The 23,630-nt window shown below is 53.3% G+C and overlaps 1 protein-coding gene across 1 annotated transcript; it reads right to left on the bottom strand.

The window, feature by feature from the left end:
• Positions 1–12,875: 12,875 nt before the first annotated feature.
• LOC123345870 (C-type lectin domain family 2 member D-like) lies at positions 12,876–22,319 on the bottom strand. The gene is made up of 5 exons (XM_044982929.1): positions 22,226–22,319; positions 21,191–21,301; positions 17,339–17,526; positions 14,633–14,736; positions 12,876–13,026 (listed from the first exon to the last, which is right to left on the bottom strand). The coding sequence occupies exons 1-5, from the start codon at positions 22,317–22,319 to the stop codon at positions 12,876–12,878; spliced, it is 648 nt and encodes a 215-aa protein (XP_044838864.1).
• Positions 22,320–23,630: the final 1,311 nt, after the last annotated feature.

Raw genomic sequence — 23,630 nt, 5'->3', positions numbered from 1 at the left:
TATTCATTCAGGTTCTGTATAGATATTATAGTTACCAGCCTAGCCGTTGCTCATGCCAAGTTACTGGCCAGGTATCTTGGTCATGAGGATGGAACCGAGTCTGTGTCAGATGCATCTGATGCTCCTGGAGGCTGGCAGCAGAACCATAGACTCAAAGTCCTCAGTCTTCAGAGTCCGGCTTTATAGGAATTTATTCCTATGTCAGTTCATGAGTTGCTTCATTCTGCTGTTGCTAAATCAATCAGCAGGTGGCTGGCTCCATGTTATAAGATGTTTGTTTTTAACAGGGCCGCCCAGAGGGGGGGGGCAAAGGGGGCAATTTGCCCCGGGCTACGCAGGGGCCCCCAAGAGAAGAGCGGAGGCTCCTGCCTCCGCTCCTCTCCTGGAGCCTCAGCGCATCAAGCGCCGAGTCTCCGGCTGAGCCCCGCCCCGTTCCGAGCCGCGTGGTGAGGGGGCGGGGCTGGGAGCTCCAACGGGGCCTGAGCCCCGCCCCGTTCAGAGCGGCGTGGGGAGGGGGCGGGGCAGCTGCCTCCGCTCGGCGTGGAGCTCCCAACCCCGCCCCCTCACCACGCGGCTCTGAGCGGGACGGAGCTCAGGCCCCGCCGGAGACGCGCTCGGGTAAGAGGCTGGGGCGGGAAGCGGGACCCGCCGCCGCCGAAGCGCAGCCCGGTCTTCGGCGGCGGGGGGCCCCTTCTGTTCCGGGACCCGCTGCCGACGTGCCCCGAAGGCCCGCGGCGGGGACCCCCCCACCCGCTGAATTACCGCCGAAGACCGGGCTACGCTTCAGCGGCGGGTCCCGCTTCGGCGGTAATTCGGCGGCGGGGGGCTCCCGCCACGGGTCTTCGGGGCACGTCGGCAGCGGGTCCCGGAACGGAAGGGCCCCCCGCCGCCGAAGACCCCGGGCCCCCGGAATCCTCTGGGCGGCCCTGGTTTTTAATGCCTTTGAGGTATAGTGGGGTGAATTCCAGTTTGCCCTCCAGGGGTCATCTTGTTGATCCTACTTGACACCTTTTTTGGCCAACACTGAATTCTTCAGGCTGGTAACTCCCTAACCATTCATTCATTATTTAAACTAGGCACTCATTCCACATACATTTTCTATTTTAATCGCATCTATTTTACTGTCTCTTTACCTTTTGGGGTGTTAACAATTTATGTGAGACTCCCTGTCTTTTAACAATCAAAAATAAAGTGAGATGAAAACTTACAGAGGGTGGGGGTCTCTATCTATATACTATAACAGCTACTGTTTTGGCTTACTTAGGCCTTGTCTACACTACAAGACTATTTCGAATCTACTTAAGTCGAATTTGTGTATCCACAGTAAATACACTAATTCGAATTTCCGAGTCCACATTAACAGGGCCGGCATCGACTTTCGAAGCGGTGCACTGTGGGAAGCTATCCCACAGTTCCCGCAGTCCCCGCTGCCCATTGGAATGCTGGGTAGAGCTCCCAATGCCTGCTGGGGGAAAAAATGTGTCGAGGGTGGTTTGGGGTAACTGTTGTCATCAAACCGTCAATCACGCCCTCCCTCCATGAAAGCGCCGGCGGGAAATCTGTTCGCGCACTTTTCTGGTCGGTTACAGCGTGGACGCCACAGCACTGCGAGCATGGAGCCCGCTGCGATCATCGCTGCACTTATGGCCGCTGTCAACTCCTCGCACCTTATCGTCCACCTCTTCCACAGTCAGCTGCTGAGAAATCGGGCGAGGAGGCTCCGGCAGCACGGTGAGGAGAGTGGCGCAGACCTCTCAGAAAGCAGGGTACGCCGCGCAGTGGAGATCATGGTGGCAATGGGTCAAGTTCATGGTGTGGAACGGCGATTCTGGGCCCGGGAAACAAGCACGGACTGGTGGGACCGCATAGTGCTGCAGGTCTGGGATGAATCACAGTGGCTGCGAAACTTCAGGATGCGTAAGGGCACTTTCCTTGAACTGTGACTTGCTGGCCCCTGCCCTGAAGCGCCAGGACACCCAGATGCGAGCAGCCCTGAGTGTGCAGAAGCGAGTGGCCATAGCCCTCTGGAAACTTGCAACGCCAGACAGCTACCGGTCAGTAGCGAACCACTTTGGCGTGGGCAAATCTACCGTGGGGGTTGCTGTGATTCAAGTATCCCACGCAATCGTTGAGCAACTGCTCTCAAAGGTAGTGACTCTGGGAAACGTCCAGGTCGTCATAGATGACTTCGCCGCGATGGGATTCCCAAACTGCGGTGGGGCTATAGATGGGACTCACATCCCTATCCTGGCACCAGCCCACCAGGCCAGCCAGTATATTAACCGAAAGGGCTACTTTTCAATGGTGCTGCAAGCACTGGTGGACCATAGGGGACGTTTTACCAACATCTTCGTCGGGTGGGCGGGCAAGGTTCATGACGCGCGTGTGTTCAGGAACTCTGGTCTGTTTAGACACCTCCAGGCAGGAACTTTCTTCCCGGACCACAAAATAACGGTTGGGGATGTGCAGATGCCTACAGTGATCCTCGGGGACCCAGCCTACCCGCTAATGCCCTGGCTCATGAAGCCCTATACAGGCGCCTTGGACAGTGAGAAGGAACTCTTCAACTACCGGCTGAGCAAGTGCAGAATGGTGGTGGAGTGTGCTTTCGGACGTCTTAAGGGGAGGTGGCGGAGCTTACTGACTCGCTCGGACATCAGCGAAAAGAATATCCCCGTAGTTATTGCTGCTTGCTGTGTGCTCCACAATGTCTGTGAGAGCAAGGGCGAGACCTTTTTGGCCGGATGGGAGGTTGAGGCAAATCGCCTGGCTGCTGTTTACGCTCAGCCAGACACCCGTGCCGAAAGAATATCCCAGCGGGAAGCGCTGTGTATCCGGGAGGCTTTGAAAGCAAGTTTCCTCGGAGAGCAGGGTAACCTATGACTCTCCACTTGATTTTAAGAGAAGCTGATCCTGGGCCTGTGTCTCTATGTGTTGAGTGAGATCTGCGGTTACATACCCCGTTCTCCAAGTTTCCCCCACTTCCAAAACACGTTTTAAAACAAATTAAACGGAACAGTTATTGTTAATAAATCTTTCTTTTACTTTGCATTTCTGTTCAGGGTTTGAAACATGGACGCATACTGTGCTGGGTACGGTGTGCACTGATGTACAGACCGCTTGTACAATACAGGACAGACAGCCTCCTGCTCCTACATAGGTCTCTGGGGTGGGGGACGGTTTCAAGTGGTTGTGCATGTAGGGGTGGGTTTGCAGGAAGGGGCGAGTGGTGCCGTCTTTGGATAGGGATTTGTATGCAGGCTCTGGGCTGTGGGTTTGGGCGTAGGAAGGGGTGAGGGGTGTGGGGGAAGGGTGAGTATCTGTCCGTGGATGAGGGCTCTTGTTGGGGCTCAGGGCAGCGGAGAGGATCGCGCCTACGGTGGAAGTGCATGGTAAGGGCAGCATGCCTTAACATTAGGGGGTGGCAGGCGCTAGGACCGTGGACAAGCGTACACATCACAGAATGACCCGGGGCAGCATACACCACACAGAGTGACCCTGGTGACTACTGACTGCAGTCTGTGTGTGCCCTGCAGTTGATCCTGCCCCCGATAGTCTGTACCCTGCTAATGTAGGCTATCCCGTGCAATTATAAATCCCCTGCCCCCCTCCCCCCCCACATACACAGTCTTCTGACACGAAAGACGTGACGGAAAGAGTGAACAACAGCAAACAGCTTTTATTAATCTACTACATAGTGGGGTGATGAAACTTGGATTTGGGACTGGGTGATCCTGTAAGGGAAGCGCTTCTACACAGTTATAGCGTCAGAGGTGTGTGGTACATTAGCGCTCAGCTGTGGTGCAGTGACAGTTCTCACGGCCCCTACCGCCCCTCCGTCTTGTAATTTTCGGTGAGCGGGGGACAGAACTTCTTGGCGTTGGAGGGTGGTTGCAGATACAGTGCAGGGGGGCTCTCTCCTCCTGCCTGCGGTCCTGCAGAACATCAACAAGGCGCCGGAGCGTGTCCGTTTGCTCCCTCATTAGCCCAAGCAGCGTTTGAGTCGCCTGCTGGTCTTCCTGCCGCCACCTGTCCTCCCGTTCGCTGTGTGAGCGCTGCTGCTGAGAGAGGGTCTCCCTCCACTGGCTCTGCTGGGCCGCCTCGGCTCTGGAGCAGGCCATCAGTTCCGCGAACATCTCGTCCCGAGTCTTTTTCTTTCGCCGCCTAATCTGAGCCAGCCTCTGCGAGGGGGATGCTGGGGCAGTCCGGGAAAGAGCAGAAGCTGTGTGATGGGAAACAGTAAGTGATTTCCTTGAACAGATACATGTTTGCGAACAGTGAACACAGTTTAGTCAGTTTCTCTGAACAAGACCATACAGGGCACCAAGTTCCACGAGATCTCAGGACAAGTTCGAGATTTCGGAATACGCTCTCATTGGCGGCGCCATTGCACAGGAGAGCGGACAAGCGGGGAGAGACAGCTGAATCCGTCTTGCAGACAGTCCTGGTAAGCCTTAAAGTAGATCATGCTTATCAGTTAGTGGATAGCTGTGCTCTCCTGCTAAAGGCAATCTGGAAAGCAGAAAGGCTGAGCCTTTTCCAGCCCCTCCCGCCAGTGCACGGGAAAGATCAATGTATGCTTGTTCTCTGTGGCCTCCAGCACGTGGCTGTTAAGCGAGGGTCGTTGTTATGCAACCTAATTTTAAACCATTAACAATAGTAACAATACACTAATTGCCCTACTTAGATGCAGCCTGTCCAGAACGACATCACCCTGAGGCGGGTCACTCGGAGTCAGAGAGAGCGGATGCTAATGGAAGCCCTGCACAGACTAGGACCATATGCAGCAATGCTGGTGTAGGCGATGATTCCTCTCTACATTAGGATGTCCTGGCGCGGAAGAGTGTGCTTCCACGGAGCACCCAATAAGGCACCTCTCCCCAGGAACCTCCTGCGGAGGCTTTTCGAGCAGCTCTCTAAGAGCTTTGTTGAACTGTCCCAAGAGGATTATTGTTCAATCCCTATATGTGTGGACCTACTATTTATATAGTTTGACATTTAAAATTTTGTATATAGTATTTCTATTTTTTCTATACCTGTTTTTTAAAAAATAAATGTTTCCATGTTTATAGCACTTACCGCCTGATCCTTCCCCTGATTCTGAGTCCGGGTTAACGGGCGGGGACGGTTGGTAGGGGATCTCTGTGAGGGTGATGAAGAGATCCTGGCTGTCAGGGCAAGCGGTATTGTGTTCGCTGTCGCCTGCGCCGTCCTCCACAAACCCTTCCTCATCTTCCCCATCGGCGAACATCGCCGAGGAACTGTCCAGGTTCACTATGCCATCCTCAGAGTCCACGGTCACTGGTGGGGCAGTGGTGGCAGACCCACCGAGAATGGCATGCAGTGCCTCGTAGAAGCGGCATGTCTGGGGCTGTGCTCCGGAGCGTCCGTTTGCCGCTCTGACTTTTTGATAGCCTTGCCTCAGGTCCTTGACTTTCACGCGGCACTGCATCGCATCCCGGCTGTATCCTTTCTGTGTCATGGCTTGGGAGACCTTCTCGAAGGTCTTTGCATTCCGCTTGTTGGAGCGCAGCTCCGACAGCACAGACTCCTCGCCCCACACAGCGATCAGATCCATGACTTCCCGGTCAGTCCATGCTGGGGACCTCTTTCTATTCTTGGATTGCCCGGACTCCTCTGCTGGAGAGCTCTGCATCGTTGCAGGTGCTGCGGAGCTCGCCCCGATGTCCAACCAGGACGTCAGATTCAAAGTGCCCAGACAGGAAAAGGAATTCAAATTTTCCCGGGTCGTTTCCTGTGTGGCTGGTCAGAGCATCCAAGCTCGGACTGCTGTCCAGAGTGTCAACAGAGTGGTGCAGTGTGGGATAGCTCCCGGAGCTACTAAGTTCGATTAGCATCCACACCTAGCCTAATTCGAGCTAGCCATGTCGAATTTAGCCCTACTCCACCTGTCGGGGTGGAGTACCAAATTCGAACTAAAGAGCCCTCTAGTTCGAATTAAATGGCTTCCTGGTGTGGACGGTTGAGCGGTTAGTTCGAATTAACGCTGCTAAATTCGACTTAAAGTCCTAGTGTAGACCAGGCCTTAGAGTTAGTTAATGTTTAACCAGTTTTATACCAAGTATCTCTTTGAGCAGGCATCACACAGACACAGCTGGTTGCTTGCAGGTTAGAGGCTAAATGTTGGGAATCACATCTACCTCCAATATAAACCTTCAGTTATAAAGTACTACCTAACAACAAATCATTTTCAACAATAAACCACTTTTCATATAAACCATGTCCAATATAAACCTTCTTTAATATCCCTACATAATGATGAGGGGTTTGGGGTGCAGGCTGCCCCGGGGCTATAGCATAGAGGACTTCCCCCAACGCTCTCTCACCCTGGGGCTGGGGGAGAGGCGTCTCTCCCCACCACAGCCCTGCACGTCCCCTACTTCTCTCTTCTCCAGGGCCAGGCCCCTGCGGCGGTGCACCTGCGTGGCCCTTGATAGCCTGCTGTGTGGCTGCGCAGCTTAGAGGGAACTTAGCTCCCCACCCCTGCCACCTCTTTTGCCTGCCAGTGAAACTGCTCTAGTCCAGCCTTTTCAACCCTACCTCAGCTGGGCCAGGGCCTCTGCCTACCTGAGGATAAAGCCAAGACATCAGCCTCAACTTTCACCAACTTCCATCTTCCCCCACTCGAGCTTTTCACTGGAGAAAATTATCTCTGGAATCTTTTAAATTATTCACCATCCAGATTCTGTGGACTGGAATAGAGCTGAGTGGGGAACGTTCCTCCCTCCCACAAAAATTCTTGTTAAGGTGTTCCTTGTGGGTCAGTTTTGCCATGTGTTGAAAATCGGATTGATTTTAAAGTGTGCAGGCTTACACCACCACTTTTGCGTTGGGCACCTCTGTGACTAACTCACCAGCAAGGAGAGAGGTATTAAGGAGTGTGAAGTGCGGAACTCCAGCAGCCCAGAGCTCAAGGGAGGAGGTGGGATGCAAACCCCTAACAAGAAGGAAGTGTGAGTATCTGTGTCTGTGCTGCCCCTCAGTGGGGCAAGGCTTTCTAGGCACAAGTGAGAGATTCCCCCCAGCTGCTTAGCCTGGTGTAACGAGGCTGGTTCTAGTGGGACCCAACTGAGAGAGCCAATTCAGGACAAATTGATTCGAGCAGGGCAGTTACAGCTCAGGGCTGGGGTTTTTCCACCTCTAAGGCAAACCAAACCAGACAGACAGAGAGGACTTTAGTCGCATCCCACTGGCTAACCATAAGTCACACAAGCAATTCCCTTAGACACTCCAGTTTCCCAGTATCACCACCAGCACCACTTGTTATGGGGACAAATGGTTATGAAAACCAATATCCCAGTAAAAGAAAAAAGGTTCTCCCGATCCCAAAGGACCAAGCCCCAGACTCAGGTCAATATACAGATCAGATCTTACCCACAAATCATGCTGTTGCCACTCCTTTAGACTAAAATGTAAAGGTTTATTCATAAAAGGAAAAAGATATAGATGAGAGCTAGAATTGGTTAAGTGGAATTAATTACATACAGTAATGGCAAAGTCTGTGGTTCAGGCTTGTAGCAGTGATGGAATAAACTGCAGGTTCAAATCAAGTCTCTGGAGAACATCCCTTGCTGGGATGGGTCATCAGTCCTTTGTGCAGAGCTTCCAAGTCCCAAGGTAAGAAACAGGATTGAAGACAAGAGGGAGATGAGGCATCAGCCTTTCATAGTTTTTTCCAGCTGTAAGAACACCTTTGTCCTTACTGTGGAAAATTACAGCAAAATGGAGTCTAGAATCACATGGGCAAGTCCCTGCATACCTTTCTGAGTCTCAAGGTGTGATGGTACCTCCAGGCTTTATGGGAATATGACATAACTGGAATATGTTTTGTGCTGCCTGTGCTAAGTAACGTATATCTGTAAAGGTTATGGTCTACTATATTCATACTATTTGTACACACACATCATTTTGTACTTGAATATGGGCTGTATACTTGCTTGGTTTCTAAGTAAGCTTTGTGAGGCATTTAGTCAGCTTCTTTAGGAAGGAAGGAATTTACAAAGTTAAGTACCCAATCAGGAAGCACTTGGGGAACAATGCATCTTGCACTGCTCCAATCCACGGAAGTCTTGCTGGAGACATACAAGATACCTGTGGACAATGGCTTCTGCCTGTGAAGACAGTGAGTCAGGCATGGACATGTGACTTGCCCAGGTGACTCCAGAACTCCATCTTGGAGCTGGACTTTGCAGAGGAGGGGGGTCTCCACCCACAAGAGAGAGTCTATTTAAACCTATGGGAGATCCTTCCATTTTGTCTTCAGCTGGCTAAAGAGAGAGCCTCCCCACCCCACAGGATACTTGGAAGAAACTGAAACAAGTGGGTGTGAGTTATTGCTGGACCCAGGCTAAAAGGAGATTAGTCTGTAAAAGGGAGCATTCTGGAACTGGTGAGGATCTTATCTGTATTTATTTTGCTTGGTGACTTTGTTCTGTCTGTTACCACTTGAAACCACTTAAATCCTACTTTCTGTAGTCAATAAAATCACTTTTTACTTATTAACTCAGAGTGTGTATTAATACCTGGGGGAGCAAACAGCTGTGCATGTCTCTATCAGGGTTATAGATGGCGAACAATTTATGAGTTTACCCTGCATAAGCTTTATACAGGGTGAAATGGATTTCTTTGGGTTTAGACCCCATTGGAAGTTGGGCATCTGAGTGTTAAAGACAGGAGCACTTCTTAAGCTGCTTTCAGTTAAGTCTGCAACTTTGGGGCATGTGGTTCAGACTCTGGGTCTGTTGAAGCAGATGGGCATGTCTGGCTCAACAAGACAGGATGCTGGAGTCCCAAGTTGGCAGGGAAAGCAGAGGCAGAACTAATCTTGACACATCAGTTGGTAGTCTCAAGGGGGTTTTGTGATCCAACCTGTCACACCACCTGTGGTAAGTGCCTCCCAGATGGAGCCTGCTCCTCGCACCTCCTTCTGCACCCCAACCGCCTGCCCCAGATCAGAATCCACCTCCTGCACCAAACTCCCTCCCAGAGCCTGCACCCTAACACTCTGCCCCAGTTTGGAGCCCCCTCCTGCACCCAAACTCCCTCCCAGAAAGAAACTAATATAATAGCTGTTCTAAAGTAAGAAGTAGGCTAATAGTCCCTGGCCCATAGGAGAGTTAATCTGGCCCTGGACTAAAGGCCATACTAGGTCAGACCAAAGGTCTATCTAGCCCAGTGTCCTGTCTTCTGACAGTGGCCAGTGCCAGGTGCCCCAGAGAGAATGAACAGAACAGGGGATCATCCAGTGATCCATCTCCTGTCGCCCATTCCCAGCTTCTGTAGAATCGCAAGCTGTCGCTTTAAGGGATAGTTGAGGGAAGGGGGAGGCTGCCTGGTCCTGCTTGCACACTGGAGGGCTCTATAAAAGCAGTAAAGAGTCTTGTGGCACCTTATAGACTAACAGATGTTTTGGAGCATGAGCTTTCGTCGGAGTGGGTAGCCCATGCTCCAAAACATCTGTTAGTCTATAAGGTGCCACAAGACTCTCTGCTGCTTTTACAGCTCCAGACTAACACGGCTCCCCCTCTGACAGAGGGCTCTAGTGAAGCCTAGGACCTGGGAACAGCAACCAGTCAGTCTTGAAAGGAGCAGCTTAGAACAAGGTAGGGTGAGTTGTGTCCTGCCCCCTCAGGGAGCAGTTTGCTTTGTCTCTGGTTTTGGTGCTGTGTGTTCTCATTCTGGATCCTAAGCCATAAGGTTGTGTTACAGTGCAACCTTCCAGGAGGAATATTATACGTTTTCAGTTAGGGCTGTTGATTAATCACAATTAACTCACGCTTAACTCACATTAATCACAATTTAAAAAAATGAATTGCAATTAATTGCAGTTTTAATTGCACTGTTGAATACCAACTGAAATTTATTAAATATTTTCGATTTTTTTCCTACGTTTTCAAATATATTGATTTCAATTACAACACAGAATACAAAGTGTACAGTGCTCACTTTGTTTATTTTTGGTTACAAATATTTGCACTGTAAAAATGACAAGAAATAGTATTTTTCATTTCACCTCATACAAGTGCAATCTTTTTATTGTGAAAGTGCAATTTACAAATGTAGCTCTTTTTGTTACATAACTACACTCCATAACAAAACAATGTAAAGTTTTAGAGCCTACAAGTGCACTCAGTCCTACTTCTTGTTCAGCCACTCACTAAGAGAAACAAGTTTGTTTACATTTACAGGAGCTAATGCTGCCCACTTCTTATTTTACAGTATCACCTGAAAGCGAAAACAAGCGTTTGCATGGCACTTCCGTAGCCAGCAACACACACACACTCACACTCTCTCTCTCTCTCTCTCAAACCAGGGGTACATCTAGACTACCTGCCAAATTGGCAGGTAGTAATCTATCGATCCGGGATTGATATATTGCATCTCATCTAGATGTGATACATAGATCCCTGAACGCGCTCCCTGTCGATTCCAGAACTCCACCAGGATGAGCGGCGGTAGTGGAGTTGTCGGAGGAGCCGCAGCTGTTGATCCCGTGCCGTGAGGACCCAAGGCAAGTCGAAATAATATACTTCGACTTCAGCTACGCTGTTCCCGTAGCTGAAGTTGCATATCTTACATCGACAGCCCCCCAGTGTAGACCAGCCCCAGGAGAACTTTGCCTGTTTCTACAGGGCTCTGTTGCAATTGCACAGTGTAGTTCCTAAACACTCATTTAAAATACCAAAACCCACCACTTGATGTTTTACTTCCCTTCATATGTTCAGTGGTGTCACTTGTTTGTTTGTGGGTTTGTTTAGTCTCTGTGTTGCTTTATTAATGTTAATGTGATTAATACGTCACACACGTAGAACAGTAACAGTTGACATCTCAGAGAAATTGTATAAGCCTGAGCGAATGCCTTTTACTGTCCTTTCCAGTATCAGAAAAGATTGTGTTAATATTTGCAATGAGAGCATGACTATTTCTAGTTGACTCAGATTTGTTTAGCATCTTAAAGCTGAGCTGTGTGTGCAGATAATAGGCATGCAAGACGGATAGTTTTGCGAACTGCAAAAGTCCATAGCATGCTAGTGTTTTTGCAAATGCTTCATTTTTTCAAGAGCAACTTTCCCTGAAGGTTTAGTGGTCTACGGTAGGAGGTTATTCAGTTGGGCCTCTGGTGCAGTCATCTGGAAAGGTTGAAAACTACTGATGTAGAGATCAGACCCAGGGGATTCATGTAAAACCTTCTGTGCCAGTTGGCACCAAGGGGTCCCTGGGTCACATACATCTTGTCCCCACACTCCCTTTCTGGGCAGGCTCAGCTCCTCTGTCCTGTAAGGAGGGAACTGAAGCCAAGGCTCTGCTATACAGCTGTCTGCAGTGTGGGGAGAGGGTGAGTGCCAACCTCAGGGCAGCCTGCTGGGAACCAGGCACAAACCCAAACTGGTTGAGAATTGTAGACTTAGATTTCACCAACCAAACATCCAGTGTAAACTCCTCAGGCACCGTAACAGCCTAACCATGCAGTCCCCTTGGCTAGTCCAATCTGTCTCGCCACCCAGGTGAGCCTGCCTTTGTGAGCTAGATGGTCTCTTACACTCAGAATCACAACAGTATTCAGCTTACTCCCAGTCCCACAGGTCCAGGCACCCCAGGTGAACTGCACCTTAGATCTCACACCAAAGAGAGCGCGTGTAGCCAGTCTTATTATATGACAATTTATTAAGAAGGAAATAAGTTATTTACAAGGCTAAAGCAGGTGAACATATCTACACAACTAAGCTACAATCTTAAATTTCAAAAGGTAACAGAAGCATCTATAGCAGGGATACTCAGAGCTCAGCAGTTCAGGAGCGAAATTAGCGATCAACATTACCCAAGAGAGCCACAGTAGCATGAATTCATTGTTTCATTTACTCCAGTACTACTCCTATTTAAACAGAAGGGCAAGGGAAATGTTTAGTTTTTATATAAATTCTCGCAGCAAATAAATTAGTGGCTAATAACACAGTAAAAGCATCCTGATTGGTTATTAATTAAAACAATGATTTAATATCATGTGCTACAAGGAGTGGCAGGAGATGCATTAAAGAGTCACTTGCAGCTCATAAGCTGCAGTCTATGTATCACTGGTCCATAATAAACACTGTCATTTAGGGCTAACCTAGGCTAAGCAGCTGGGGAGCTCTTGCTTATGCCTAGAAAACCTTGCCCCAGCATCCAAGCAGCAATGAGACAGATTCAGTTCCTTCTTGTATCCCACCTCTTCCATTGTGCTCTGAGCTGCTGGAGATCAGTACTTCACCCCCATTAAGGCCTTAATTCACTCTCCTGTCTGGTGATTTACACAGTCACAGAGGCTCCCAATACAAACGCTCCAATATCACCGTACAACGTGGGATACGGATGTCAGAAGAAATTAGATAAATGCTGCAGCAGCTCACACGCATTCACTAAAGGCTAGACATATTCTTATAATTCTAGTACCTATTTTAACACAGGTGAGCCAACCTGACCCCGGCTCAGTTTTTCTCAGGGTCCTATTGAGACATGGGGACTTTGGCATGAGCTGGTACCTGGTCTGCCAATGTCACACCTACTCACTCCCTGCCCTCTTCCAACCCACTTGGCTCCAGGAAGGGAGTGACCAGACATTTTTCCTCTTTCTCCTACATACCAGGCTCTAGGTATCCTACGAGGAGTGTAACAGGGGTTCCACTGGCAGGAAAAACAGGTGGCAGAGGTGGGGGAACAAGATGTGCAAATAGCATCTCTGGTTTTCACCTGAAACAATAATGCTCTGCCCAGAGATGCACAGAGCATTCCCTGATGTTCCGGAATTGCTCAGATGTGATATTGTAAAGAGATCAGATCAGTCCGGCTTTTCTGGGACTAATTCTACAGTACTCTTCTTACGAGTCCCCTTCTGCAGCAGCCTCCTTTGCCTGTGTAAATGCATCGGGTTTGGTGCAGATCCAGTACCTCTCACTGGTGCACTGTGAGCTGCTGACCCCATAATTGTCATTCAGATACGCGCAGTCACCTCCTCCTCCTATTGGAAATCTGCAAGACAGAAGCCAGGCAGCTGGTGTCAGGCAGGAGTTGGGCGTTTCCCCGTCAGTCACAGACAGGGGGAGACACTCAGGGAGCCACTGCACTCACAGCCCCTGACGATTCCCCCTCCTGCACCAGCCACAGGCCACAGCCCCAGCAGAAGGGGGCAGCTAGAAAGGGGGCAGCGGGGCAGCTGGACCAAGAGAGGTTCTAAGATCAACTGGCCTCCATGGAGCATTTATGCTGGGGGGGGGGGGGGGGGGAATATTTTAACCCCAGTTCCTGCTCCACCCACACACGCAGCTGGGCCTCGATGGGCCCCTGCAGGCCCAACCCACCCAAACTTCTCTGGGTGCAGGTTCCAGGTGAGTGTCGGCGTGGCGAGGAGCAGCAGTGACGCCGCACAGCTGGGTGCAGGGCTCCCTGGACAGTTTACAGCAGCTCTCAGGCCAGAGGCCCATCAGGACACGCTGTATTGTGGGGGTGGGGGGGGCTGGAGCGAAACGCCAGCAGCACAGAGACTGCGGCACAAACCCAGCGGCCGTGGTGTGACCCCAGCCACTCACACAAAGCTTCCCGTGAGAGCTGGAGGCCAGAACTTCCCACCTGGGAACAGGGTGGGATCCAGGCCCACAGGCAAATCCTCCCCCATAGTCCCATCCCGGCTACACAATAGTAGTCATGTGCTGAGCTGGGAGGAGGCCCAGTACCGCTCTTTGGGCAGGCTGGGATCTCCCCTCCCCCGACCTCCAGCCTCTGACTCTGGGTGGGATTGAATTTCATCTGCCATTTTGGTTCCCAGTCACCCAGTTCTGTGAGATCCCTTTATAATCCTTCGCAATCTGCTTTGGACTTAAATATCTTGAGTAGTTTTAAGTATCAGAGGGGTAGCCGTGTTAGTCTGGATCTGTAAGAGTCCCGTGGCACCTTACAGACTAACAGACGTATTGGAGCATGAGCTTTCGTGGGTGAATATCCGCTTCGTCAGATGCATCCAATATGGGGATACTTGAAAACCCCCATTATTATTGGGTTTTCTGCTTTTGTAGCCTCTCTAATCTCAGAGTTTCACAGTCACCATCCTGGTCAGTAGTATATTCCTGCTGCTAAATTCTTATTCTTCAAGTGTGGAATTTCTATTCCTAGAGATTCCATGGTACACTTGGATTCATTTAAGATTTTCACTGTACTTGACCCTATGCTTTCCTTCACATACAGTGCCACTCCCCCGCCAGCGCGACCTGCTCTGCCGTTCTTTTAGCACTGATGGTCCAAGGTCAAACCCTGTTATTGGCTCGACTGGGGTCTGGTTATTTTATCACACCCAGCTCCCACTGAAATCAGTCTTGGGATGGCGTCTGGGCCATGTCTACTGTTCCCCAGTTCCAACGGCAGCTCCAGGCGCTCAGCATTTGTAACTCTCAAGCATGTTTAACCCAGATGGCCCCACTACAGCCAGACAGATCTGAAGGCTTTGGCCAGTCTCCCAGCAGACAACACTGGCTTCCATCCATCACTAATACACCGAGTACACAGCACTGACTGGTGGGTCAGCCTGAACTCAGTATCTCAGACACCAGGGATCCAAAGCCCAGGGAATTCACAGAGGACTCACAGGCTGTTGAATTCGGTGCCATTGGTCCATTTCCAGGGCTGCCCCAGGTCCCTCCGGAGGCCGATCCAGTGGTCAGATTTGCCTTTATAGCGCAGCAGGAAATCCTAAAAACAGCAGCGGGAGAGGTGGTGTCAGAGCCCTGAGCCTGCTGCTCCCCCAGGCTCTGGGCAGGGAATCCCAGGTGGACACGGAAGGGCTCTGAGTGTTTCCAGGGGGTGGCAGGGGATTTTCTCCTTCCTCTTGCCCAGCTCTGGGTAATTCAGTATTAACTTCCCAGGGCCGGCTCTGGGCACCAGCGCTCCAAGCATGTGCTTGGGGTGGCATTTTCCAAGGGCCAGCACTCCAGCCCCCTCTCCACGCCCAAGGCAGGCAGCGCGGGGCTGAGGCGGGGGAGGTGCGCGGTGGGCTGGGTCCGGGGGCAGCTCCCTGGCAGCTCGGGCTGCCCAGCCACTCGCCCTGTCAGCGCGAGCCGGGATCCGCGCCCCCTGCCCAGCCCGGCGGCTCCCTGCACAGTCCACTGCCGCGGGGAAACGCCGCCCGCCCTGGGGAGACTTGGAGCAGAGCAGCAGCGGCAGCAGGACCCCTCCCCCCTCCCTGCTTCCCTCCCTCCCCGGCTCCTCACACCCAGGCTGGGCTGCAGTTCAGGCTGCTCTGCCGCTGGGGAGCCCGAGCATCATCCCCCGGAGCTGAGCCCCTCTCGCCACTGCAGCCCGGGCCCAGCTCCGGGGATGATGCTCAGGGCAGCCTGAACTGCAGCCCAGCCTGGGCGACTCAGGCTGCCGTGCCGCCATCTAGCGACTGCAGCCAGAACTGCAGTGTCAGTTCCAGCTCCGCCTGGAAGCCTCAGGTGACAGGGAACATCTTGGTTCAGGGCTGGCTCCCGGCTTTTTGCTCCCCAAGGGGAAAAAAATGGGGGGGAGGGCGGGAGTCCCGCCCCTTGGAAAGTGCCGCCCCAAGCACATGCCTGGAGCGCTGGGGCCTAGAGCCGGCCCTGCCTGCAGTTCAGGCTGCCCTGCCCCTGGAGAGCCCAAGCATCATCCCCTAGAGCTGATCCCAGGCTGTGGCAGCAAGGGAAGGGGGGCCCAGGATGCAGGGAGGGGGGAGGGGTCCTGCTGCTCTGCACCGAGTCTCCCCAGGGCGGGCGGCGTTTCCCCGCGGCAGTGGGCTGTGCAGGGCGCCGCCGGGCTGGGCAGGGGGCGCGGATCCCGGCTCGTGCTGACAGGGCGAGTGGCTGGGCAGCCCGAGCTGCCAGGGAGCTGCCCCCGGACCCAGCCCACCTCGCACCTCTCCCGCCTCATCCAAACGCTGCCTGCCCTGGGTGGGGAGAGGCAGAGCCCGGCTCCGAGTGGGGCTGGGGGGGATACTGCCCCACTGGGGGACCCCCACGGCTCGGGCACCTGGGGGTCAGTGTCCATCCTCTCAGCCCTGCCTGCAGGGGGCTGGGGAAGCAGCTGTCAGTGCCTGCCCCTCTCAGCCCTTGCACCCCCCATCCCGCTCACAGCCCCTCCACTTGTACCTCCCCCCATCGCTCCTTCACCCCACCCCTTCCCCTTCTCCTTGTACCCTCCCTTCCCCCGCACCTCTCCCCTTGTACCCTCCCCCAGCCCTCTCCTCCCTCACCTCCCCCTGCCCCTCTTCTCCTGCAACCCTCCTGATACCCCCTCTCCTCCTCCACGAGTACATCACACCCAGCTTCTCTGCCGGCGTAGAGTCCCCAGCACCCCCACACCCGCTCTGCTGCCTGCACCCTCTTTACTAGATCCCCATCCCTTGCCGTGTATAAGGTTTGAGGGTTAGTCCCTATGGTTTCCATGTGTATTTGGAGCACTAAAGATGGAGTTGCCGGGTGGGGGGACGTGAGATTTATACTAAAGTGAAATAAAAATAGGAGAAACGGTTTGATCCCCACTGCAAGTGTAAATGGGGATTGCTGTGGTGAATGAGGGCATCACGTTTGTGGGTGGGGAGCCCAGGGCTGTGGCAGCAGGGGGTGGGGAAGGACACTGGTTGGGGGGGAGGGAGAGCCCAGGGCTGGGGTGGGGGGCAGCCAACATTTTTTTGCTTCGGGTGGCAAAAAACCTAGAGCTGGCCCTGTAACTTCCACACCCCAAACCCAGCTCCCCCTCACCCCAATCTGTCCCTGGGTTGGGGCAGCTCTTGGGTGCTGCTGGGTCTAAGCTGCCCCCTGCACCTCTCCATAGACGGCCACGTTCTGTGTCAAAGCCTCACCTTACAGAACAGCCGAGCTCCCCTCACCATCGCAAGGGAAGAGGAAGGAAAGAGCCCAGCTGATCTCAATAAGGGGTGCTGGGTGGGGCCAGGAATGAGAGAAGAGCCCCCCCCCCAGCCAATCCTCAGCCAGAAGGAACCAGGGGTAACAGGAGCCCTCCATCCTCATTGGCTACCCACTGGCTCTTCCAGTCAATCTGGGAGCTCAGTACCCCCCTGCCCCCATGCAGCCCAGAAGACACTCAAGCCAGCCTGGCACTAGAGCGGGACAGTCTCCTATTGGGAGGGCTGAGAGTGGGTGATCCCTGCCGTCAGACACTGACACTAGAGGTGCCCCGGGTCCAGCCAGGCCTGGCATTCAGCAGCTGGAAGTTCATGCACTCAGAGCTGCTCCTCGCCCTGCACGGGCAGAGCCCGGGTCCTACTGCAGCAGCCGCTGAGCCAAGACCAGCACGTTGTAATTAGAGCATCTCTCACCAGGTCCTGCTCATTGTCGATCCCAGCCAGGGAGGCGCTGAGGGAAGAGCAGTGGCTTTGGCTGTAGTTCCAGTTCCCTTCGACCTCGGAGAAATAGTAGCATTTCCCTTGGTACCCGATCCAGCCATCTGGGCATGTGGGGCCAACAGGAGGGCCCAGATCAGCTGAGGGAAGCTTAGGTCTCGGCCCTGAGAATGAGACAGTAACACATGGTGTGAGAGGGACCTGCAGCCCGGCCATGAGGAGAACACGGGGAAATCAGCCCTTGTGCCCCAGGCTTCTGAGACACCTCGAAGCTGGCAGGTGCTGGGAGGGCATGAGGGAGCCTGGGGAATGAGGGATGCTGGGAATCCAGCCCCAGAGAGGCGTTATCTGTCTCTGGTCTGTCTCTCCTGGGTTCACATTCAACATGGATGCAGCTGAAAAACCGCTCATGCCATGAAGCCCAGCACAGAGAGCTGGGCCCGAGCTCAGTATTACAGCCGGGGGTGGGCAGGGAGCTGCAGAGGGAGGGGACAGTTACCAGGGGGCCAGCAGGGACAGTAATGAGTGGGTAGGAGATCAACTTCAACATGATTTGCCAGGTCTGGTACCCCAAGGAGTTCTGCTAGCCTGGACTGCTCCCCTCCTTCTGCTCTGCGCTTTGCTTCCCTGGAGAGGCAGATTGAGATGAAGATGGGAACGAACTCCCTTCCCTTCAGGAGACTGAACCCAGCACAGCCAACCACAGGGCGATGGAGCTGTTTGTTGTGATAAGTTTACAGCCTGAGCCGCAATTAAACAGCCCCTTAGCGAGATCCCCAGGAGCCTGAGAATATTGTAGCTTGAGTCTCCTCTTAGGTCTAGATGTTTCTTCTCCCAAGTAGAGCAGCTAGAAGGAAACTCTGCAGTGTAACCCTTTCAGTGCCATCAGAGAGCAGCAGCGGTGGGGGGTCATCTCCCATAGCTCACACCAAGAAGCTATTGGAAAGGTCAGTGCAGTAGGTGAATGACCCTAATTACTCTGCCTCTGGTTACTATGGGAAGAGTTGCTAACCCATTCCAACCACCATGTCAGAGAGCGATTCCTCGCCCCCCTAATCACTCCTGCTCCCTCTCCTCAGGGGGATCTCATGTTGTTTCCTTTTTGGGGTGGGGAGGAGTCTCACTCAAACCCCTCCAGCCATTTTGGTGCATATCACTTTTTTTGTACCTCATATTGCACCAGTAACTCCATAGCTGGTTTTTAAGCCTTCCCCTGGGGCTGGGACACATGTAAGCTTGGGAGAACATTCGCAGCTGAGGCAGCGGTGATCAAAGAACGAGCAGGTCATGTGCCAGGCATGTATTTCCCTGGAGCAGTAATGGGTGCAGTGCGCGGTACGCACTAGTGCTCACAGACAAACGGAGCAGGGCAGTCAGTGAATATGATGCTTTATAGTCCTGCTCAGTGTGTGATTTGTGTCACTCATTTCAGGCAGCAATTGCAGCTGTGTGGGGTGCAATTTCATGTTTGTACAGAGCTGGATTTGGGAATATACAGGCCCCTGGGAGAAAGGCTGCCAGGCCTGTGGGCCCTACCAGTACTGCTTAGGAGACAGGGCACAGCAAGGAGCCTTTCAGTTCTGGGAGCCTCTGACTGGTGCCATCTCCACCATCTGACCCCACTGCGTTCTGACTGCTCCCCACACCCACAGGTGTGGAACCCCCAAGCTCACAGATTCCCACCTTACACTGTGTGAGCCAATGCTGCCCATTCCAATAGCCAGCCAGTCCAGCAGTGAGATGGGACTCACAGCCCGCCTGTAGCAGGGCAGCTGGCACCGGTGTGAGGATGAGGAGGCAGATACATCAGTGCAAACCCCTCAAACAGATGCTCTGGAGCAGCATGACTTGCTCTGGTAACTTACTGCCATGAACAGCACCAGGGGAAGCCCCTTTCTGCACCACTGCTGTGCATCTATGTTAGCAGTTTGCACCAATTCAATTGCACTAGTGTCATTACATTGCACGGAGGATTCCTAATGCAGGCAGACCTGGCTTCATCCCCCTCTGCCAGCTGCTAAACCCTCCTGAGGCCCAGTGATCAGATCCCAGGGCAACTGATAAATCCCACCCCTGACAGTCTCACAGCCCCCACTATTGGCAGATACAGCTGGGTTCACGCTCACCATGAACAGCCGCCCTCTGCGCTAGCACTCGCTGTCTGTGCAGGTGGGGGAGTCAATAGCGCTACAGGACCCTGCACTGCTGAGGTCACTAATTGGTGGGTTTCACACAGTGTTAATGAAGGTGTCTGTACTGCGTTCTACAGCTCATTTCAGTGACACGCCAGCGCCTGCCAGCCCGGCCCTGGGCACGACCCGCGGATGCAGGAAGGCCAGGCCGGTACCTCAGGGTGACACGCTGCAGGCAGAGGGCCCAGCTCATCATTGCCCTGCACCTTCTTCTGTCAATCACCTCCACTCTGCACAGGGGTACCAGCGACTATGCCTGGGGCCCAGCAATAGTGACTTAGACCCAAAGTGCTCAGAGCTGGGCTGGGGGGAGCCAATGTCAGTCAGATCATCTGACTCAGAGAGCATCCAGGTGCCAGGGTCTGGGAGGGAGCAGGAGGAGGGTCGTGGAGGAACATCCCCCAGGAATCCTCTGCCCCAGGGGCAGAAGCCAGAAAGGCCGGGAGGAGAGACTGCAACTGTGGCGGATTTAGAATTAGTGGGGCCCCGTGCTCAGCTTCATTTTTGCCCCTGCGCTTGGGACCCAGCCAAGAAAAAGAGCATTCTCTCTCATCTTCTTCCCACCCCATTTGTCACTTTTTTTCCTTCATCCTCCTCCTATAGGTAATAGGAAATAAATGAAAATAAAGGGAGGCACCCTGATTGTTCTTGAGTCTAACTTATTTTTCCACAGACCACTTGAAAATTGCTGAGGGTCCACTTAATGATCTTTCCAAATATTGTTTGTACCGTTAGCTAACTATTGGAAAGCGCTTTGGATAAGAGTGCGTTATAAAAAATGTAAAAAAACATCGGGGTGCGGGGTCTGGCCAGGACTTAGGATGTGTGGGGGGGTCAGGGTTGGGATGTGGGGTCTGGGAGGGAGTTAGGGATGGGTGCGGGAGGGGGCTCAGGGCTGGGGTGTGGAGCACCTACCTGAGGCCGCTCCTGTTCGGTGCAACTGTGGGTGTGTGCAGCAATCAGGGCATAGGGTGTGTGGTGAGGAGGCTGGGTATGTGTGGGGCATGAAGGAGTTAGGGAGGGCAGCAGATGTGTGAGGGGGTGCAGAAGGCAGGGCAGGGCATGTGGGCTGGGGTTGTGAGGCTGCTCCCAGCCCCCACCCCCTGTCCTGAGCAGCTCAGGACAGCTCAGACAAGTGCTGGCTGGGGCTCAGGACAGGGGGTTGTGGGAGGGGAAGTGCTGGGCCCCTGCCCCAATTCCACCCCTCTTTCCCAAGGCCCCTTCTCTGCCCCTGCTCCAGCTGTGCCCTGCCCCCATCCCACCCATTCCCCAAGTTCGTGCCCCACCCACCTCCTCCCCCGAGCACGCTTTGGCCCCGCTCCTTCCCCTCCCTCTCGGAGTGCCCTGAGCGCCAGCTGGCAGGGGGAAGCACTGGAAGGGAGGGGGAGGAGCAGGAACATGGCACACTGAGGGAGGAGGCAGGGAAGGGGGGAGCTGAGCTGCTGGTGGGTGCGGAGCCTACAGCAAGAGCATGTTTCTACCCCCACAGCTGCCCGGCCCTGGGATCCCCTGTCGTTGGGGGGCCCAGTGCCAGGGCACCCTGTGTTTTATTGTAAATCCACCTCTGCTGTGACTGTGGTGGCTCCAGAGGGAATGGGGTGTGCAGAGAGGGGGCAAAGGGGGGCTGAGAACTCACCTGCCAGGAGAATAAGAGCAACGATGAGACCTAAGGACACGGCTGTGAGGGCGACTGTGAGAATAATTGTACTTTTCCTGCAGTTACATTTCCTGGAGTTACGGTGAGATTCTGAAACACAAAGACCCGTCAGGCAGGACTGCGAGGACACGTCTCACTGACAGCACCAGGGCTGCCCTAGAACAGTGGTTCTCAACCACGGGTGCATGTACCCCTGGTGATACACGGGAGTCTTCCAGGGGGCACCTCAACTTATATAAGTAACAATGAGAAAGGCAGCAGTTTTTCAGTACTGGTGGCCGTGACACTTGCATTTTTAGGTCTGATTTTGTAAGCAAGTCGTTTTTAAATGAAGTGAAACTTAGGGGTGTGCAAGACAAATCAGCCTCCTGAAAGGGGGACAGTCGTCTGGAAAGGTTGAGAACCACTGGATTCAAACATGCCCCGTTCTGTCAATTGCTCCTTCTGTCAGATGCTCTGGGAGAGGCGCCCGGAGGCTCAGGCAGGCTGGGGCTGGCAGAACAGTCCCTCCTTCCCCTCAGCCCAGTGCCCTCCCTGGCACCCCCAGCCAGGCTGTCACGGGGCCTGGTGAGCTCAGGGGTACAGAGACAAGGACCCGCATGTTCGGGTGGCAGGAGCTCAAGCTGCCCCCATCCCCGCTGTGCCCCCTGCAGAGCGCTGGCTGCGCCCACACTGCCGAATGCGCCTGTCCTCGCACACTGGGGTCTCGCACTGGCCACACACAGCAGAAGGGGGGAGAAGGAACCAGGCAGAGCTGGGCCAGGGCTGTCACAAGGGGTCTGACACACCCAGCCCAGGAGGCCCCTGCACAGCCCCATGGCCACCACTGTGTGCGCCAGACAGCAGCTGTGAGCCGGGATCGGTGCCCTGAGAGCCCCTGGGGGAGATCCAGTCCCTGTTGCCCACAGATGGGTGGTTGCTGGGCACTGGCTGCTGCCACTGAGAACATGGCCCCACGTGGGGCAGCCTCAGGGTCTCTCGCCAGCCTGGTCCCAGGCAGCGACGCCCCATTACCTGGCTCCCCAACAGTCTCCTGGTGTCCATCGCCATCAACATGCAACTCCTGCAGCGGCACTTCACTCTCAGCAGCCTCAGTTGCTGGCCCCATTGTCTCTCAGCGACACTCAGGCTACAGACGCTGTTACAGGCGCTGGGCTGAGGTCGGCTCCTCAGTCTGATCCAGCAACAGGGAAGCCAAGCCAGGGCGGAGGTCCTGGCCCTGGTCTCTTCCCTGCTCCGGACTCTGCAGCTGATCTGAAAGCCAAGACGGACCGAGCAGGACAGGTCAGAGGTGGGGGGTTGATTTGTGGTTTCTCATTCCCTGCCCAGCAGCCCAACGCTCTGACAGAGCTGATGCCACAATGATTACATAAGACTGGGTCAGACCAAAGGTCCAGCTAGCCCAATATCCCATCTTCCAACAGTGGCCAGTGCCAGGTGCCCCAGAAGGAATGAACAGAACAGGGAACCATCAAGTGATCCATCCCCCGTCGCCCATTCCCAGCTTCTCGCAAACAGAGGCTATGGACACCATCCCTACCCAACCTGGCTAATAGCCATTGATGGACCTGTACTCCATGAATTTATCTAGTTCCTTTTTTGAACCCTGCTATAGTGTTGGCCTTCACAACATCCTCTGGCAAGGAGTTCCACAGGTTGACTGGGCGTTATGTGAAGAAATACTTTGTTTTAAACCTGCTGCCTATTAATTTCAGTGGGTGACCCCTGGTTCTTGTTTACTCCTTCTCATAACACAACACTTCCCTATTTAATTTCTCCACATCAGTCATGATTTTTATAGACCTCTATCATATCCCCTGTTAGTTGTCTCTTCTCCAAGCTGAAGAGTCCCAGTCTTATTCATCTCTCCTCATAGGGAAGCCGTTCCAGACCCCTAATCAGTTTTGTTGCCCTTTTTTGAATTTTTTAGAATTCCAGTAGATCTTTTTGAGATGGGGCGACCACATCTGCACACAGAATTCAAGATGTGGGCGTACCATGGGTTTATATAGAAGCAAGAGGATATTTTCTGTCCTATTATCGATCCCTTTCTTAACAATTCCCAACATTCTGTTCACTTTTTTGATTGCACATTGAGTGGATGTTTTCAGAGAACTATCCACAATCTTAAACCCCATTGGCCCCTCCAACCCCAAAGGGCTTCAGATATCTGATCTGCTACGGAACCCACCCATCAGCATCTACCCCCCCCCATGACAAAGTTGGAATTTTCTGTAATTTTTATGAATCCTACGTCTACCTCAGTTTCCCTCTGTACTCAGACCTGTTACCCAGTGGAGGGAAAGGGGTTAAGTCTTCTCTTGGGGGCACTACAGCACATAAGGTGTGGGTGTCGCCTTGATGTCTGGGCTGCAGCAAACAGGGTCATTAAGGAATTGGTGAAACAGACCCAGATCAA

Source organism: Mauremys mutica, chromosome 12, assembly GCF_020497125.1.
Source record: "Mauremys mutica isolate MM-2020 ecotype Southern chromosome 12, ASM2049712v1, whole genome shotgun sequence".
Lineage (NCBI taxonomy): Eukaryota > Metazoa > Chordata > Testudines > Geoemydidae > Mauremys > Mauremys mutica.
This window is presented reverse-complemented; position numbering and strand designations above follow the sequence as displayed.